The sequence below is a fragment of the Doryrhamphus excisus genome, chromosome 16, assembly GCF_030265055.1.
Source record: "Doryrhamphus excisus isolate RoL2022-K1 chromosome 16, RoL_Dexc_1.0, whole genome shotgun sequence".
In the NCBI taxonomy this organism is placed as follows: domain Eukaryota; kingdom Metazoa; phylum Chordata; class Actinopteri; order Syngnathiformes; family Syngnathidae; genus Doryrhamphus; species Doryrhamphus excisus.
Window position 1 is genome coordinate 4,526,699 of NC_080481.1, and position 20,386 is coordinate 4,547,084.

At 41.6% G+C, this 20,386-nt stretch overlaps 1 protein-coding gene across 4 annotated transcripts in view; it reads left to right on the forward strand.

The window, feature by feature from the left end:
* Positions 1-19,149, forward strand: part of slc9a8 (solute carrier family 9 member 8) — a 38,458-nt gene extending 19,309 nt beyond the window's left edge. For 2 of the 4 annotated variants that reach the window (XM_058052398.1, XM_058052396.1), the window contains 12 exons: positions 3,359-3,442; positions 3,690-3,791; positions 6,555-6,589; positions 6,672-6,815; positions 9,981-10,122; positions 10,212-10,317; positions 10,400-10,516; positions 10,603-10,685; positions 10,777-10,888; positions 14,271-14,491; positions 14,987-15,133; positions 18,137-19,149. In XM_058052398.1, coding sequence (XP_057908381.1) covers positions 3,359-3,442; positions 3,690-3,791; positions 6,555-6,589; positions 6,672-6,815; positions 9,981-10,122; positions 10,212-10,317; positions 10,400-10,516; positions 10,603-10,685; positions 10,777-10,888; positions 14,271-14,491; positions 14,987-15,133; positions 18,137-18,250 — 1,407 coding nt within the window. In that variant the 3' untranslated portion in view covers positions 18,251-19,149. Of the gene's footprint in view, positions 1-3,358; positions 3,443-3,689; positions 3,792-6,554; positions 6,590-6,671; positions 6,816-9,980; positions 10,123-10,211; positions 10,318-10,399; positions 10,517-10,602; positions 10,686-10,776; positions 10,889-14,270; positions 14,492-14,986 lie in introns of all 4 variants that reach the window. The other 2 variants (XM_058052397.1, XM_058052395.1) reach the window with 1 other exon arrangement.
* Positions 19,150-20,386: the final 1,237 nt, after the last annotated feature.

Below are 20,386 nucleotides of genomic sequence, written 5' to 3' on the forward strand. Positions count from 1 at the left end.
GTATATATGTATATGTATGTATATATGCACATATACATACAGTATGTCACAAAAGTGAGTACACCCCTCACATTTCTGCAAATATTTTATTATAGCTTTTCATGAACAACACTGAAGAAATGAAACTTTGCTACAATGTAAAGTAGTCAGTGTACAGCTTGTATAACAGTGTAAATTTACTGTCCCCTCAAAATAACTCAATACACAGACCTTAATGTCTAAACTGCAGGCAACAAAAGTGAATACACCCCTAAGTGAAAATGTCCAAATTGGGCCCAATTAGCCATTTTCTTTCCCCAGTGTCATGTGTCCCATTAGTGTTACAAGGTCTCAGGTGTGAATGGGGAGCATGTGTGTTAAATTTGGTTTTATCACTCTCACACTCTTTCATACTGGTCACTGGAAGTTTAACATGGCACGTCATGGCAAAGAACTCTCTGAGGATCTGAAAAAAAGAATTGCTGCGCTACACAAAGATGGCTTAGGCTATCAGAAGATTGCCAACACTCTGAAACTGAGCAGCAGCACGGTGGCCAAGACCATACGGCGGTTTAACATCACAGGTTCCACTCAAACAGGCCTCGCCATGGTCGACCAAAGAAGTTGAGTGCACGTGCCCAGCGTCATATCCAGAGGTTGTCTTTGGAAAATAGACGCCTGAGTGCTGCCAGCATTGCTGCAGAGGTTGAAGGGATGGGTGGTCAGTGCTCAGACCATACGTCGCACTCTGCATCAAATTGGTCTGCATGGCTGTCATCCCAGAAAGAAGCCTCTTCTAAAGATGATGCATAAGAAAGCCCGCAAACAGTTTGCTGAAGATAAGCAGACTAAAGACATGGATTACTGGAACCATGTCCTGTGGTCTGATGAGACCAAGATAAGCTTATTTGGTTCAGATGGTGTCAAGCGTGTGTGGCGGAAACCAGGTGAGGAGTACAAAGACGAGTGTGTTTTACCTACAGTCAAACATGGTGGTGGGAGTGTCATGGTCTGGGGCTGCATGAGTGCTGCCGGCACTGGGGAGCTACAGTTCATTGAGGGAACCACCGTGTATTCACTTTTGTTGCCTGCAGTTTAGACATTAAGGTCAGTGTATTGAGTTATTTTGAGGGGACATTAAATTTACACTGTTATACAAGCTGTACACTGACTACTTTACATTGTAGCAAAGTTTCATGTCTTCAGTGTTGTCCCATGAAAAGATATAATAAAATATTTGCAGAAATGTGAAGGGTGTACTCACTTTTGTGACATACTGTACATATACATACACATGTAAAGGGCAGTGCAGCTTGATACGACTCCTGCAAACTCGCCACATGCATTGAACTCCATGTTCCATGTGAAGTCATTGACCAAGGGGTTCACATACTTTTTCCACCCTGTACTGTTGAGTTTTTTTACATGATGTGTTCAGTGAAAAGATGAAAATATAACATTTTGTGCCATTATAGTTACAACAGAATTTGTTTATCTATTGTGGTGACTTACATGAAGATCAGGCCACATGTTATGCCAAATATATGCAGAAATCCAAGAAATCCCAAAGGGTTCACATACTTTTTCTTGCCACTGTATATATAATATGCATGAAATGCTGTGTTAAAGATGTTAATATACATGGTTGACCTTTCATATTCCCTGAAGGAGTCAGGTCCAGTCGAGATTTAGGTTGATGAAGTGCAGCAACCGTAAAGCATCTATTGCAGTTTTTTTTGTTTTTTTTTTACCACCGGAGTAGGGTAGTACACGAAAATAGCCATTTACTCTGAGCATACATCCTCTGTAAGCAATCCCTTTGCATGACCTACTTTTAACAGCTTGTTGTTAGAGTGGTGTACATTTGTGTCAACACAATCTTTTGGGGTTTAAGTCCTGAAATTTTGTAGTTTTACTTTAATCATCGTTTTAATTTGTCTCATTGTTTAGCGTACGCCTGTTTAGCTTAACATCTTAATCATTTTTGGGCCGCACATTTAGGGTCCAGTTTTCCAGCTAACATTTGATTGATCACTGTAGGTAGATTAAAAAGTCGGTAATTTTTTTGTGACTGCAATCTCCACCCACACCTCTATGCAGGAAAGTCCAATAGCCATATTTAACAAATAATCAGCAACTAAGACACACCTGTACCCTTGCACAAGTTGTACTTGTTGCAGGTATGAAAAAAATACAGCTATTGGCCCCGGTTCACGACAAGGGGGCCGTTTTCCATGTCTGTTCTCCATGGGTGTACTGTGCCTGGAGATGATGACTGTAGTCTGTGTTCAAGTCCATCTGCTTGTGGGGTCATTGGGGCAGAGAAGCCCTACCAAGCTGTCAGGACTGCAGCCTATAACACAAAGAGATACATTGTTGATGTGTAAATATGAAGTGGCCCTCTTAAATCTTTCTAACAGAACTGATACAAATATCGCCTCAGTCACCACCCAGAAATAGATATTGCCTTCTTATTATAATGCCCACAGTGTATTAAGTTTAACATGCAATGTTAAATGAGTGCAATTGTAGGGACTCCTTTGCATACTGTGTTGGTCTGATACTTACAGCTTGAATTATAGCTTTGATTTACATCTGTCATTTATCATGACTATAATTAGTGGACACACGATGCATGTTCATTACACTCATACGCGTGTGTGTGCGCTGGTCCGTATGCTGCACATACCACAGTACACGGGTGCATGCAGTAAGAAATGGCAAGCAGAGAGCAATGCATGGGTACACGATGCCTACGCCTGACCTAGGAAGCCGGCCCATTTAGCTGAGATGCAACAATGATTTCATTATTTCAATGAAATAATCGGAAAGTTAGGAACAGAGGGTGTGTGTGTGTGTGTGTGTGTGTGTGTGTGTGTGAAGATTATACTGAGGAAGGAATTCATGTGTCTTTTTATAGCATGTGTGTTGATGTCTGTTAGATCTCTTTGAATGCATGTATGAATGCCCCAATGAGCACTGTGTGTGTGTGTGCACCAGTCATCAGGAAAACAACATGCTAACATGCCTTGCCAGATAAACCATGGCGACTGGCAGTTGAAGCTCATTTTCTTACCCTTGTCCAAAACTAAACAGATGATGATCACCGCCACCACTCAAATGAATCTCGACTAATATTGGAATTGAATTTTGTATCGGTGTGTGTTTGAGCATTCTGTGGTTAATTTTCTAGACTGGTTAGCATCAAGATCACTTTTTGGATAAAACACAATTTGTTTTTAGCTTCATTTTTAGCAACAATTATATTGAATGCATGTTGAATTTCTCTAAAGCACAGTGATGGAGCTCTACATTTTTTTATACATGTCTGACTTTTGAAATGTTTTCTTCTTTTTTGCTGCTTCTTGTTTTCAAAAAGGAGGAGGAAATGTTCCGACCCAATATGTTCTTTCTTCTGCTCCTGCCACCGATCATCTTTGAATCTGGATACTCATTACATAAGGTACAGCAGCATACAGACTTTTCAGCCACCCTTGAGAGTTTGTGCAGAAATACTGTATGAAAAGTACATTTCTGGACAGAGCATAGGGTACAACTCGGTCAACCAAATAGGAAGGTGCCTACCCATGTTATATTTTGTAGGCAAGTAACAGAACCGGAAGGACCGGTTGAAGGACCTAAAATTAGGAACAGCTCTCACCACATTGAAATGATATCATGAATACCTATGTGCTACCATGTCCATTTAGGGTAACTTCTTCCAAAACATCGGCTCCATCACCCTGTTTGCTGTGATTGGCACAGCTATCTCTGCCTTCATAGTTGGAGGAGGCATCTACTTCCTTGGACAGGTAAGTTACGGTCAGTACGGTATGTTCAAAAACATAAAACGTTTTTCTCATTGTTACGTTTCAGTTTGTTTGTTTTTTTTATGTTCAGTTTTTTTTTAGTCTTCTAGAGCAGGCATTCTCAAACTTTGTGTGTGTCGTGTCTTCCGGTGCTTGTAAAGGAATCCATGAAGCTGATGCTTAATTAACGCAGTTATAATGTTCAGTGTCTGCCATAAATATTGATATTAGTAGAAAGTCGGGCTTTCACAAGAACCCCAACTCACAAGACAAAACATTACACAAGACTGAGTCCACGAGACAAGATTTTAACAATAATTTTAGGAACAGTGCAATGAAAAATATGACTGGACAAAAAAACTTTTGCATTTAACAGTCACAAAAGTGTTTTGTCCCACAAATTGGTGCTAAAAACTTTTTTAATTTTTCCGATTCAGCCCCGCACACTACGAAAGTTCCCCATGCACTAAAAGTGCTACATAGTGCACGTAGTAATTAAGAATTACTACATGTATACTTCATTCTTGGTTTGTTAATTTAAAGGTGGCCATCAAGTTCTCAAAGTCATTTTACAAGGGACCTATGATGTTTTTTCCACGTTTCTGACCTATAAATGTAGTTAGAATGTTGTATTCTTAAACCATGCAAAGTTTCAGATAATGTGGTTTGAAAGAAGTTTCAGATGGCTCTGAACGTTTGGTTCCTGTTCCTTTGTGATGTCACAGAGGGGCAAACCTTCTTATGGACATGGCTGTAGGTGCGATACCCTCCCCCAAGCTCTGCTTCTCTGTTCACGAGGCAAGCTCAGGCAGAAGTTATTGGTAAAAAGAGAAAACTATTTTCATCTGTCAACGGCGTGCGTCCATGGAGGTTTGAGAGAACCACCGTGCTCACGGTCTGGAACATGGTGGTCCTGCAAAAAATGTGTAATTATCACATTTCCACTACTGCTGATGTGTTGTGAAGATTGTCTGCAGTTTGTAAATACTTTAGATTCAAGATGGACGCCAGCTCAGTTCTCTGTTGGTCTGCTCGAAGCTTGCCTTGTGAAAGTTTGCCTTCATTCCCGTCCTAAAAGAGTTTACCTGACTGCTTTTATGGACTTTTAGTTTTATCAACAAGTGAGAATTATTTGCTGCATGGCCATTCACCGGCTGTGGCCTGGATCTCAGCTAGCTTACATGTGCTGAAGCTTGAATTTTGGGTGGCTTCACTCGGGAATTACATCTACTGCAGCCTGGATCTCAGTTGACTTCAGCCTGGCCCTTCACCTGCTGCAGCCTGGATCTCGCTAGGTTTGGCTTGGGCCTGTATCTGCTGTAACCTTGATCTTGGGTGGGCCTCAGCCTGGGCCTGCACCTGCTGCAGCCTGGATCTCAGCGAGCTTTGGCTTGGGCCTGCATCTGCTGCAGCCTACATCTTGGTGGACTTCAACCTGAGCCTACCCCTGCTGCAGTGTGTGCATATCGGTGGGCTTCAGCCTGAGCCTACATCTGCCACAGACTGAATCTGAACTCGCTTCCGCCTGAGCCTACACCCGTTCAAACCTGGATCTCACCCAGCTTCTGCCTGAGCCTACACCTACTGCTGCCTGGATCTCATCTAGCATCAGCTAATTATCTATTAGTCATTAAAATGGCTTTTTATATGATTTTACTTGGCTTGGTTTCTAGAACTGTACTATCTCCAAGCACCCTCCTGTTGATCAGTCAATAATCTTGACAGAAACTTGCTATGGCAGCCCTTCAGCCTATCGTCCTCCATCCAGGGGCATGTCAACCCTCTGTTGGACTCCCTTCACATTGGTAGCGTATCCTGTTCTATTGACCTCGTATTAGTTATTGCAGCAGCTCAAGCAATGCAAGTGGGATTGTCCGAGGGTTCCATGTTGGCCCCCAAAGAATTGCCCATGTGGGTTAAGGTAGGAAGGAATTTCTTAGACTGGTGTCCACAGTTTTAGCTTGGTGCAGTGACAATTTGTGAAATGTGTGCTGAAAGCTCGTCAGCTCCAACCTGGTCTATTCGTGGTGCAGGCAAAGCACAGCGTGTTGGGGACGACAGTGCATGCCCCCCCCCTCCCATCAACATTTTGGAAGTGAAAAGTCCGCCAGAAAAAAAGCATGACAGCTCATCTCTGTGGCTGTGCTTCTTCATGAAATTTGCAAAGTGCGCTGGCCACACACCTTTCGTTCGGCGTAGTGACGTGTGTTCCTGTCTCGTATAAGCTAATATAAGAATTGTGCATGATGGGCAAAATAAAAACGTGCAGTTTTCTTTTAAGGATGCAGGCAAGTCTGAACATGTAAGTGTTCCAGTCCGCTAAATCTAGTATCTCTGATGAAATGTAGAATTACTATAGCGTCTGCTTGAATATTAAATATTAACCAACTTACTGGGAAAAAAACATCCGCACGTCAGTCCCTTATGCTGATGCCGGAAACACCAGGTAAGTTGGATTGCAGGGTTTAAAGTGTGCATAAAGCATTTAATGTGTGTTTCCCATAATGCATTGCACACTGCCACTTACATACTGCATTTATTATAAACCATTGTAGCACTGTTAGCTTTTCTCCAAATGAGAAATCACTTCACATTTTAATATTGCAAGATCTTGTGACACCCCTACTAGGAACTAAGAAATCAAGTTAAACCAAAAGTGGGCTCATTTTATTGTTCCAATCTTATGTTCATTTTCTGTCCAAAACATTTGAGAAACCCTGATAATAAATGATTATCATTTCATTTCAACTTAATTTTTCTCAACAGGCAGATGTGATCTACAAGATGACCATGACGGATAGGTGAGTATTGACTTACAATAATCATTATTCCATTTATGTATATAGGTAATATCTACCTAAACTTCCCTTTCCTCTGCTGAAGTTTTGCCTTTGGCTCACTCATCTCAGCTGTGGACCCGGTTGCTACCATAGCCATCTTTAATGCCCTCAATGTGGATCCTGTCCTAAACATGTTGGTGTTTGGTGAGAGCATCCTTAACGACGCAGTCTCTATCGTCCTCACAAAGTAAGATTCTCTTCCTCTCAGACTACGTAACTATGGCAGGAACACATTGACATTTATTATGTTATTTTCTCATTCTTGATGTGGACGCAGTTTGTCACAAAAGGAACTGTCAAGAAGATGTTAGCAGACAATAGCCACGTTTACATGAGGAGTTTTTCCTCTTTACTGCGTGTTACATCATATCTGAGCATGCGCTGAAAGAACGCACGAGCATAAATTGAAACAGGAAAAGATCAAATTCAATCTTGCCAATATTTTACAATTAAACACAGGACATGTTTTATAGAGATATATATTTTCTTCTATAAGAAAAACTGGACTTATGAATAGAGTATAGAAGAGTTTAGATTCTGTTCCACAGATGGCGGTAATGCACACCGATAGCTGCTTGCCAACCGGCGATAAACAGAAGAAGAAGAACGCACCCCAACAACTTTCCATTTGAGCGGGTACAGGACACCTCAATTGGATTGGGGAAAGGAATATTCCACCCCTGGGAATCCCATTATATATTCATTCATGGTATACGTGGCTGATGTGAAAGGCTCAGGCAAAGCAAGTTTATTTATAGAGCACAATTTGTACACAAGGTAATTCAATGTCCTTTACAGAAAAGAATGTTAAAAATCATTACATATGACATAAAATCAATACATAAAATTCCACAATTCATTCCGTAAAAAAAAAAAACACAGCCAATGAAGAGTGCAAATTTAAAAATTGCACAAATTTCAGTTGCTAATTCCACAGTCCATCCATCCGTTTTCTATGCCACTTATCCTCATTAGGGCCGTGAGGATATGCTGGAACCTATCCTAGCTGACTTCGGACCCTGGATTGTTCGCACACTGACAGGGCACATATAGACAAAGCATCATTCACATTCATACCTATGGACAATTTAGAGTTGCCAATTAACCCGAGTACTAGACTAAAATGCTCATATATCCTGGTTCTTGTCAGGACTCGAGCAGCAGCATTCTGGATGTTCTGCAGCTGTTTTACAGCTCGTTTAGAGAGCCTGGTGAGAAGGCCATTCAGGAGTCCAGCCCGCTGGAGATAAAAGCTTGGATTAGTCTCCCTAAATCTGGTTTAGCCACGCTTCCCTCATAATAAGCCTGATCAGTAACAACAACGAATCAACCTTCAGAGAGGAAAAAAAGTTAATATATCGGCTCCATTTTCATCAATATCGATTAATCTGTGATATGTGATAATCGGCATTGTATAGACCAGGGGTCGGCAACCTTTACTATCAAAAGAGCCATTTTACCCCCTCGCTCACTGAAGAAAAATAGAATGGAGCCGCGAAACATAATTTAACAGCAGAATATAGGGGCTGCATAGCGGTCGAGTGATTAGCGCGCAGACCTCACAGCTAGGAGACCCGAGTTCAATCCCACCCTCGGCTATCTCTGTGTGGAGTTTGCATGTTCTCCCCGTGCAAGAAATGTGTAGCAACATGTTCACATCCAGAGCAAATTGCGAGTCTCCCAAGATTTTGATTGACTGCCAGATTTGGAGGGAATTTTGGGGTATCAAAGTAGTTCAGAGGAGAAAAAGCGGAGTTGATCAAGTACTCTTGCTAGTATACGGTCTCACAGAAAGTCCCATTTTTTTCAAAAGTAATTACAAAGATGCATATTTTCCTCATTTGGGTGTTAAAACAAATATTTGAGCATTGCAAAGGGAGCCACAACAAAGAGGCTAAAGAGCCACATGCGGCTCTGGAGCCGTAGGTTGCTGACCCCTGGTATAGACTATTAAACCACTTTCAACAGCATGACTTGAAAATGCACATTTTTTGGAATCTTGCCTCTGAGCCGCTCCACTACACCAGTGACTTAGTACTTTCACCACTTGATGCTATGTTGCTAGGTGCGAGCATGTTAAAAATTGTTGTTACTGTTGGTCAAAGAAGGAGAGGAGGAAGATGTGTCCATAAGAAGAGAGAGAAGAGGAGCGCCAAGAACCTAGAACTGAGAGTAGGGACTTTGAATGTTGGAACCATGACAGGAAAAGGTAGAGAGTTGGTTGAAAAGATGGTAGACACACTGTGTGTCCAGGAGACCAGGCGGAAAGGTAGCAAGGCTGGAAGTTTAGGAGCAGGGTTCAACTCCTTCTATCATGGTGTAGATGGAAGAGAAATGGAGGAGGAGGACTTGGTTAAGAATGTCCTGGAGGTAAAAAGAGTGTCAGATAGGATGGGAGTTGGAGGAAAAAAGACCTTGATGAATTGATGCAGAGCATCAATTGAAGGGAAAGAGTTGGTTTGGTATTCAGGAGAGGAACGCAGAAGGACAGATGGTGGTTGACTTTGCCTGTAGTGAATACGTTCTTCCAGAAGAGAGAGGAACATAGGGTGTCCTATACGAGTGGAGGTAGGAGTACCCAGGTAGACTACATCTTGTGTAGACGCTGTCATCTGAAGGAGATCAGTGACTGCAAAGTAGTGGTAGGTGAAAGTGTAGCCAGACAGCACAGGATGGGGGGGTGTAGAAGGACCCTCATGGTGAGGAAGATGAAGAGGACCAAATGGTGGAAGCTGAAACAAGAAGAGTGTTGTAGGATTTTTAGGCAGGAGTTGAGACAAGCTCTGGATGGTCAGGAGGCGCTAGCTTTCAAAGACAACTGAGAACGACAGAACACAAATGCCCCCCAAAAGAAATTCATATTCTGCAGACTACAAGCTGCAAGTAGTGAAATGCAGCTGAAAACGGGAACAGAGCAGCAGAGAGAAAGTTTGGAGTAAGTGAGAAACTTGTGAGGGAAGTGAAGCGCGAAGCGGAGGCTACTCTTACTGCCATGAAGAAAACAAAACAGTTACTGTACTTAAAACAGTTTATGTTACATAAACACTGGACACCTTTTCTGTTCATGTTTATTTTTGGTGTAGCTGAATAACCATTGTGTTAGCATATCTTACACCTATTCAGAATGTTCTCCATTCTCATGTTCGAACTTGCCTTCCAAGATGACATCATGTCTGTTTTGGTCAAGTAGTTTGTAAAATAAATTACCCACAGAAAATGCGACTTATACTCCAGTGCGACTTATGTATGTTTTTTTCTACCTGATTTTTTTGGCCTCAGGCGACCTATACACCTGAGCGACTTATAATCCAGAAAATACGGTATATATATTTTTTCATTTGCTTCTTTGCAGCACAGCAGAGGGATTCTTTTCCCGCTCAGACAGCAACATGGTAACTGGATGGGAAACATTTCTACAAGCCGTGGGTTATTTCCTTAAAATGTTCTTTGGTTCTGCTGCCTTGGGAACCCTGACAGGACTCATCTCTGCTCTTGTATCCAATAATCTGGGTGTTTATGTATGTCTACAATTCTCACGTCTATGTGAAATGGTTTTATTTGTACTCCCTAACTTGCTCACCAGTTTCTAAAACACTTTGACTTGAGGAAGACACCCTCACTGGAGTTTGGCATGATGATAATATTTGCCTACCTCCCCTATGGCCTGGCAGAGGGTATTAAACTGTCTGGTAGGTGCACACTTAAAAGTTTTACATTTTTTTGAGATCTGATTTTCATATCTCAAGCTGACCTGCACCATTCTCCATTCAGGAATTATGTCCATCCTGTTTGCTGGCATTGTGATGTCTCACTACACCCATCACAACTTGTCTCCAGTCACCCAGATTCTCATGCAGCAGACACTGCGTACAGTTGCTTTCATGTGTGGTCAGTAGATCCTTATTTTTTTAACCTGTCCCCAATACTAATTACAATTAATGGTATTATTGTAACTGTTTGACTTCTCCCTCCAGAGACGTGTGTATTTGCCTTCCTCGGTCTGTCCATCTTCAGCTTCCCTCACAATTTTGAAATATCATTTGTTGTTTGGTGCATTGTAAGTACATTTTACTTTGGTGCCATGAATTGCAGCCATTTGTGCTGTTTTCGCCTCAGCATGAACTTGACAGCTGTTTGTCTTTCTGTAGGTCCTGGTTCTTCTGGGTCGTGCTGTAAACATTTTTCCTCTGTCATTCCTACTTAACTTTTGCAGAGACCACAAGATCACACCCAAGATGATGTTCATCATGTGGTTCAGTGGTGAGATGATGCAGTCAACATTTTTTGTTTAAGGAATAACAGGAAGTCATGTTATGTGTGGGTGTAGAAAGGCTCACAATTAGGCTTCAGTCGCAGTCCTGCCAGAGGGAAATCACATTCACCTTTTTATATGAGTAATATTTAACCACTCGTACAACCTCTCGTTGGTATACTGCATGACTGCTTTGGCTGCGAGGTGTTGGTGTTGGTTTATGGTCACATGGCACATGTAAAGCTGTTGATCCCCTGGGCAATCACATGAGCTGTTTTGGTCAAAAGTATGGTTAGAAATCTAAGTTATTGTTGACAAGGCACAGGTGGACTGTCATGCTCAACTGAGCAGAGTGAATGGATCCCAGGATGCAGACACGGGGACAGTTCAAACGGTTCAAAATAATTTAATGAAAACACAAAAATGTGGACAGAAACTGGAACTCAGGGCGATGGTGCAAACAAAAGGTGGATGGCACCGTGGACGAAAAAACATAGAAGGGTATACCACATGAGCTAGACGGGCTGTGGGAGTACAGGTCGGCCGGATGGCGAGGAGAAGCAAGCTGCGGTTGGCGGACGAGAAAGGGTAGGTGAGCGGGAAGGCACAGGATCCCAATAGCTCCGCCCAGCTCAGGAGGTGTCAGGATCTGAGCAGGGAACACAGAAGGAGAGAGAGCGACACAACACAAATGGAGAAACACAAGAATAGAAGAGCGTGACCTGGACAGCATTGTCTTCCAATTCAAGTCGCTTGCCATAATTGCTTCTCAAACATATCAAAGCAACCCTCAATTTTAATGGTACACAACACATGAGGGAAAGGATACTATACCTCAAGTCAAAAACCTTACTTGTCACTTGACCCAGCCCATCTTTACGCAAATCTTTAAGTAATGATTGTTCAAGCGGTTCTTTATTATTGGTATGTTATTATGGTAGGAGTCCACTGGTCCGGTGCCAGTTCGCACCAACAATTATACAGTCCCTGACAAAAGTCTTGTCGCATAAGGACATAGAAACTTAAATGGCATATAACTTTATTTCTAATCAATCAATTGTTTCAATAAATTGATCATTTTAATGTCAAGGGCTTTCACATTAATAACTGGGTGAAAAATGAAATCATCAAAGAGTGTAGTGATGTTCACAGCTTGTTAAAGCCCATAACATCTGTTTTTGCAAGGACAAAAGTCTTGTCGTATCTTTAAATGATTCAACCAGTCACAGATTAGAGCTTCACCTGTGACAAATACTGTAATTAACACATTCCCAGGTGTGTATAAAAAGATCCCTGGCACACCAGACCTTCATGTGAAGTGCAACCTGGCCTCTGACAACATGCCAAAGATTCAACCACAGACCAAAGTGCTGATCATCAAGAGCCTGAAGACCAAGTCTGCTGCTGAGGTGGCAGACATCTTTAATGTGTCCAAACGTCAAGTGGAGTGGATAAAAAAAAGATTTGAAGAAACCGGTGATGTTCATGACAAGCCCAGGTCAGGCAGACCCCGTAAAACAACTGTTCGAGAGGACCGTTTGTTGCTTCGACAGTCCAGGGCCAGCCCTTTTTCAACTGCAGCGGAGCTACATGAGAACTGGTCACCAGAAACCCCTGTATCTACTAGAACTGTTTGTCGAATTCTTTCACGCGGTGGTCTCCATGGCCGAATTAATGCTAAGAAACCAGCATTAAACAGAAGACAACAAAAAATGGTGTTGCATTTGCCAAGGCCCACAGCTTGCAGAAAGGATGGACAGTGGAAAAGTGGCAGAAGGTTGATTTTTCTGATGAATCATCCATTGAACTGCATCCCAATCGCCGCAAATACTGCAGAAGACCTGTTGGAACCCGCATGGACCCAAGATTCACCCAGAAAACAGTCAAGTTTGGTGGAGGAAAAATCATGGTTTGGGGATACATCCAGTATGGGTTTGTGCGACAGATCTGCAGAGTGGATGGCAACATCAACAGCCTGAAATATCAAGAAATTCTCGCTGCCCATTACATTCCAAACCACAAGAAAGGGCAAATTCTGCAGCAGGATGGCGCTCCTTCTCATACTTCAGCCTCCACATCCAAGTTCCTGAAAGCCAAGAAGGTCAAGGTGCTCCAGGATTGGCCAGCCCAGTCGCCAGACATGAACATTATTGAGCATGTCTGGGGTAAGATGAAGGAGGAGGCTTGGAAGATGAAGCCGAAAAATCCTGATGAACTCTGGGAGTCCTGCAAGACTGCTTTCTTGGCCATTCCAGATGACTTCATCAATAAGTTATTTGAGTCATTGCCAAGACGTATGGATGCAGTCCTCCAAGCTCATGGAAGCCATACACAATATTAATTCTTTTGTCCAAGGTACAATGACTTTATGTTCTGATGTTATTGTAGCATATTTGTGTATTCAAAATTAAGTATATGTATTATTTCTACATTTTTTTGTATGCGACAAGACTTTTGTCCAAGCAAAATCTGACCTTTATGTCCTAATTAAATGATAAAACTCAATGAATGGTACAAAACTTTATTTTGATATAAAAAGCATAATCTAGAGGGCTTTGCCTTTCATATAAGTCATTTCTGATTCCAATTGAGCAACTACAAGTCAAGTTATTATTTGTTGTTCCTACAACTTGGATAAGCGACAAGACTTTTGTCAGGGACTGTATGTATATATATATATATATATATATATATATATATATATATATATATATATACACATATTTATACACACAGGCAAAAATATTTTTGTCTAAATTAAGCATTGTAAAGCATAAAATGGCTAAATGTACTAAAATACAAATACGGTGGCACCTCAGTGAACATCCGCCCCAGTTAGTGTTTTTCGGTTAACATTTAAAATGTTTGCTAAAATGTTGCCTTGGCTTGCATTGGCTGGCTTGGTTAGCATGCAGCTGGGGCACCAGATACAAAATGTTGTATCTGTGCTCGATTTGTTAACACAGCCATGCTGGATCAAACCCCATTACAAAATGTCATCTTACTTGGTTCACCGTTTGCTGCAGCAACCTGTCAGACACAAGTACATGTACTGCACTGAAATGGTCAAAACAATGGATACTTGCGTTGATCTACTGCCCGTGCATTTTTCAGTGATTGTGACAAACTCTAAATAAGCCGCGATTAGTCCAAAGGAGTTAGTCAATGACGGCAACATTCCAAAGAGAGTAAATACTCTGCTCTCAGCAGGATGTACTGGAAGCGCTCATCAACAATATGTACGGTATGTTGCGAAAGGAGTAACAGTGTTAACAAAACAGGCCACTTACAGTCTGTAAAGTCCTGTATTGCAAATGTAACTTGTATGCATGCATGCATGTTGAAAAACCATCACCATTCCTTACTGTTTTTCTCCCCTTCCTCTTTGAGGTTTGAGAGGCGCTATCCCATATGCCTTGAGTCTGCATCTTGGCCTGGAGCCCATCGAGAAGCGACAGCTCATTGGCACCACCACCATCATCATTGTGCTCTTTACCATCCTCCTCCTTGGGGGCGGAACCATGCCCCTCATCCGCATCATGGATATTGAGGATAGCCAGTCACGGAGGAAGAACAAGAAAGATATTAATCTCAGCAAGACACAGAAAATGGTAACACACACACAGTAAAAGATCATATTCATACAAGCTGTGCCATCTTCATCTTCTGCCATCAGAGTATACTGTACATTGCTCTTCAAAGGGCTGGAGATGGGTTGTGCGAAGGGGACATGATTAGCCCGATGTGAACCATGCTCATTATAAAGGCACTCAGTTTCAAACTAGAAACTAGAGAAACTCAACCAGAAAAAACAGTCATTAACTTGTTTTTCTGTGTTCAACATTTGCGTATTTTGTGTTTTTTAAATTGCGTGTTAGACTCCAAGGAGACCAACTACAAGATCACCTTGTTTGTCCGTCCAACTAGACTCCCCTTCTGGCAAGCAAATGGCTTTATTGAGACTGTGATCTTGACATGTCTACTATTGAGATGGCCGTCCACTGCTCACCATTTGTCCCTCCATTTGTTTTTGCTCTGCTGTAGTCAGACATCCCACTTCATTTCTCTCCATCTGTTCTCTCTTTCCCCCTTTTATCTTCCCATAGGGGAATACGATTGAGTCGGAGCATCTATCAGAACTGACGGAGGAGGAATATGAAGCTCAGATATACCAGAGACAGGATCTCAAGGGCTTCATGTGGCTTGATGCTAAGTACCTTAACCCTTTCTTTACCCGGAGGCTAACGCAAGAGGTAAGAGAAGGCAAGACAGAAATATTCTGTCACTCAGGCGGCTGCTTCATCATTTTGCTGGCAATCCTTGAAGGATTTTTTTCTATACTCAACACTACTTTTGATTCCCAAAAAGCAGGACACTCGGTCCAGAAACGAGATACTGAATGATAACTCAAAGATGACACTTTATTCATAGGCTCCTCCTCCAGCCACGAACCAGTCTTCTAGCCTTCGTCACACTCCCTGGTTGTGTCACGTGTACACATGTTCACCCTGACGCCATGACAGAACGACATCTGTCTTCAATCGCAACAGGAACAAAGTAGTAACATCACTAAAGTGAAGGCGAACAAATTAAAATTGACATTGTTTTTTAAATGAGGTTTTCCAGGAGAGAGAAGAAATGTTATCCTACAGATTTATCTCCAGCCCACAGCTAAACCTGATATATTAAATGGTAGTACACTCAAACTCCAACGATTTACAAACAAATGATTAATTATTGATGAACCAATACTTATGCTTGATTGGATTCAGACAAAGCCAAAGATTCTATGCTTTCAAGCCCTTTTGGGAGCGAGTTGGCTCGTCATGACAGCCTCCACGCAGCATACTTGAGCCGATGCTTTGCTAAATCGTGTTCCAGGTGGCAGAAGGGGACGTGATGGCTTGTTAATACACAGCTCATGGTAAGGGGGGGTAGTGGGAATGTAAAAAATAAATAAACGTGGCATTGGTGTCATACGCGTAACAATACACCGGAAACTATTGGGGAAAAAATGCACTGCTAATAGTCAATTATCTGGACTACGATAGTCAATTATCTGGACTACGGCCTTGCTCACAGCCCTGCTCACCGCCAGATTGTACCGTACCTCAAGCTTCCACAGGTACTAGCCCACTGGTTTTTGCAATGGAGTTTTTTGTTGCTATTTGCTTAGTATGGCCTGCTGATCGTTTGTCAGCTGTGTTTTTTGTTCCTGTGCCTCATTTTTTTCGTCAGCTACAGTGTTTTTACAGTTTTCTACAGTTTTTTTTTTATTTTACCCTCGGACTGTATAATCTTAGTTGTGTTTTTGGTTTACCTTCTGCCCGTTCTTTTGGACTTTTCCGTGTGCGGACACTTTTTGTTCATAAAACATTTTTGTTTCACAACATGCCTCTGCATCTTGGGTTCCAGGCCGGTTCTTGACACTGAGAATATAATGACCTGGATGAAAGACAATATTTCCAGACATGATAGATGGATACTTTCTATCTATCTGTGTAATAATGTTGGTGCACTGTCCAGAAGTGGCTTGCAAGATACCACGATGATGATGGCTGGGTTTGCTTGAGAGATGAGGAAGAGTATTACAAGTGGATCAGACATTTTGATGAGCAGGTATCATGGCGAAAGGGATCTGACCAATTTATATGCACATTAGATGAGTAATCTCATCCTATAATGATTTTTATCATTTATAGCATGCCTTCACTTCTAACCATTTTCAAGCTACAACCATTTGAAATAGCAATGTCAAAATGAAAAAACTCTGGCGCTAAAGGGTTAAGATGCGCAGAAGGGATAATAATCTATGGACAGTGTAATTCAAGTAAGTGGTTGTGTTGCTAAAAAACTTGGTTGCTTTGGGGGAGGGGGGGGGGGATCATCAGAGTGATGGCCTGGGAAAGAAACTGCAGGGATGTTCTTCTCACAGGTTATGCAACACAATGCATTATACCTGAAATAATACCTCTTTGGCAAATTCTGATGGTGTATTGTAAATATTGGGAATGAAGTAATCTATATTACAAAAATGGACCTGTAAGAAAAGAATAGCTCACTTTTCAAGTCTTACTGGAAAAATAACTACAACATGAAATAATACCAGCTATAGTAGCAATTGATCATTCAAAAAAAATAGCTCTCATAAACATTTCAATGTAATGATGTAAACAATGAAGATACTGGATTATTTCAACAAAAAATAAATGATAGATTTAGTTGCAAAACAATGAAGACAGTTTGGTTACCTTAGTGCAGCGATTTTCACCTCGTGAGAAATCGTTGGCTCTGTCGTGAGGAATTATACAATATCACTTTTTTAAAAATGAGCATTTATTAATCATGTTCTGCAAACATTATGTCATTGTCAAGTGTCCGTGATTTGTATCCCACAAGGAAATAGACAGTCCAGAACAATGGAGATTGTGAAAAGGAGGTGAAGAAGCGTGTGCAGGCAGGATGGAACGGGTGGAGAAAAGTGTCAGGCGTGATGTGTGATAGAAGAGTTTCAGCTAAAATGAAAGGAAAGGTATACAAAACTGTGGTGAGACCATCCATGTTGTTTGGTCTAGAGACAGGAAGCAGAACTGGAGGTAGCAGAGATGAGGATGCTGAGGTTCTCATTGGGAGTGACCAGGATGGATAGGATCAGGAAGGAGTACATCAGAGGGACATTACATGTCAGAGGCCTTGGAGATAAAGTCAGTTATCGGCCAGACTGAGATGGTTGGGACATGTCCAGAGGAGAGATGGTGAATATATTGGTAGAAGAATGCTGCCAGGTAGGAGGCGTAGAGGAAGACCAAAGAGGAGGTTTATGGATGTAGTGAAGGAGGACATGAGAGAGACAGATGCAGAAAGACTTTGCTGTGGTGACCCCTGAAGAGAAAAGCCCAAAGAGAAAGAAGGAAATAGTACATTTTGGTTGTCTCCTGCATCCTCAGAGACTTTGTGGGTTAATATTTATTTGTATTTGTAACTCATAGAATGTTTACATATTCATTGCCTCACTGTTTCTCACTGTGTCTTCTGTGAGCTCTTTTTGCAAAACAAGTTGAACACTTGATAAAAAGAAAGTGCAGTTTCATTGCGCTGTTCCTCACTTCAGAATGCAATGCAAACATTCCAAATTGTCCAGACGAATGAAAGAATGAATCTTTTCTAGTTTCCTAATTCATTGAAAAACCTGTGGTGGCTTCTTTGTTGAGCTTTGTGGAGCATGTCAGCTAATGTGTCATCACTGCATCCTGCAGGACCTGATGCACGGACGGATCCAGATGAAGACTCTAACCAACAAGTGGTATGAAGAAGTCCGGCAGGGCCCATCGGGTTCGGAGGATGATGGCGATGAAGCGGAACTTCTGTGAACTGAACATCATGTAAAAAAGTGTGAATGTTTTGTGTCCCTGCCTGTGAATGTGTGCAGCATGTCAGAAGAAATGAGTCACATGCGCTTTTTTTCCTCCTGCTGCCATATTTATATGTAGAGTGTGGGATGTGTCGCATCATCGGGAATTTTAGCTAAATTGCACTACCAAATATTTCTATGAAAATGAATGTTATTTACTTGAATGCCATATTGTCAGCAGCTATTTTAGCTTATGATCCAGGGCACTGATGGACAGAACATATTAAGTTCTGTAGCCATTTGCTACACGTTAAGGGACAAATGTTTTATTGTAAAGAAATACAAGAGCACCTTTTGCCTTTTGTACTGACTTTGTGGGCAAAAGGAAGAATACATTTTTGTACGGATTGCAAAAATGAAAAATGAAGCAGAAAGCCCAAAATTGAACTTACTCCCCAAATTTTTGGCCATGGCTAGCATGCTTATTTTACTATGTACTGTTTTTTTTCCATGTAGCTTTACTTTCTCTGTATTCATGCTTTGCATGCACCGTTGATGATTCTGACCTGATCAGTGCATATGCAATGCAACAAGGATAAAATGTCATTCATTTTTGAGACTAGCTCCCAGATAGACTTTCATGTTTATTTGTATCAGTGGGCGAGGTTTCTATACTGCTACGCTGCAGTAGCGGTAGTTGCACTTTGTGCATCAACTGGAGTCATTGCTGCTGGATAATTTACTGTGGATTTCGGATATAGAAAGGCATCAATGAATCTGTTTTGTGTGTGGGTTGATTCCTGTATTTTATATTCTACTTATTATTTTTAAAAATCTCATGTTTGTGGCTTAAATGCTATTCCTGCTTTTTGTACGATTGCCCTCAATGTTGAAATTAAAGGTATCTTATGAATCTTATGATCTATCTTATGAATGATGAGAATCAAGACAAGTGAATTTATGAGCAACGTCTCCTGTGTGGTTTGGTGACTTCATTTTTAACACTGACTTGCAGTGCATTCGGTGGCTGGAGCGAGGGAGAGAGAGCGTGACCCCTGGAAACACTGTGTCGCGTGGTCGCCTGCTACATAGGTAGCACACTGTCTGCCGACGTTGTTTAGCTTCTGCTTAACACGGAGCATCATCTTTAGGCTGTGTGAGTTAAACATTTAGGCCACTAAGACGTCATTTATTTGTATTAAGTGGGTTAGGTTTGTTCAATTTGTGTTCATTAACTCTTGCATCTTTGTTCACAGCAGCCTGGAGTAATTGCCTGCCGGTTGCTACCGCTACTCCCTGAGCTGCTGCTGTTTTGGTTCTTCCTGTTTTGCATTAAAAATAGCCCCATATTGCATGTTAACAAAATTTATTACAGCCTCTATTATCGGAGGAGACTTTTAACGAAGCACCAAATGCCAAACTTGAGTGATTTCCACAGAGAAATAATACCACCATGAATCCAATAGTCTGCACCTTCTGTAATAACTAGACTACTAACGTGCTAGACCCCTCTGGGATTCCAAAAGGATATGACAAGGAAGTCATATCCTTGGCTGATTTCACACTCCTTGCATGATGTCCTGCACTCATGTGGGATGGCAACAGCACCTCTTGGCTGATCATGCTGGGATTTACTTGCTACTGTCACAATCCAAACAGATTAGATGGAACACTGGATACTGGAAACTAAACTGTACCAATACGTCCTACTGTCAGTTCATTCAAGAAATACAGTAAACCTTGGATATATCGGATTCAATTGTTCCCACTGGTTTTGTCCGATATAAGCGAAATCCGTTATATGCGTATACCGGAAAATGTCCGTTTTACGCATATATCGGATTTATATCCGGTATATGCGTAAATCGGATTTTATCCGTTATAAAAAGGCACTTCCTTGACTATGTTTCCAATGTACCTGGACGCGCAGGCAACGCTGCAAATGACGTCGTATAGCGGCCTGTCACGATTCGGCGAATCGGAGCGCCACGATGCGGCCATCCGATATATGCGAGGGAAATTTAATGGAAATGCATTGGAGCGGGACTGGAGATTTTGTCCGAAATAGGCAAAGTCCGTTATAAAAAAATCCGATATATGCAATGAATTTTTATTGGAAATGCATTACAGAAAAATTGGTTCTTTTTTATCTGTC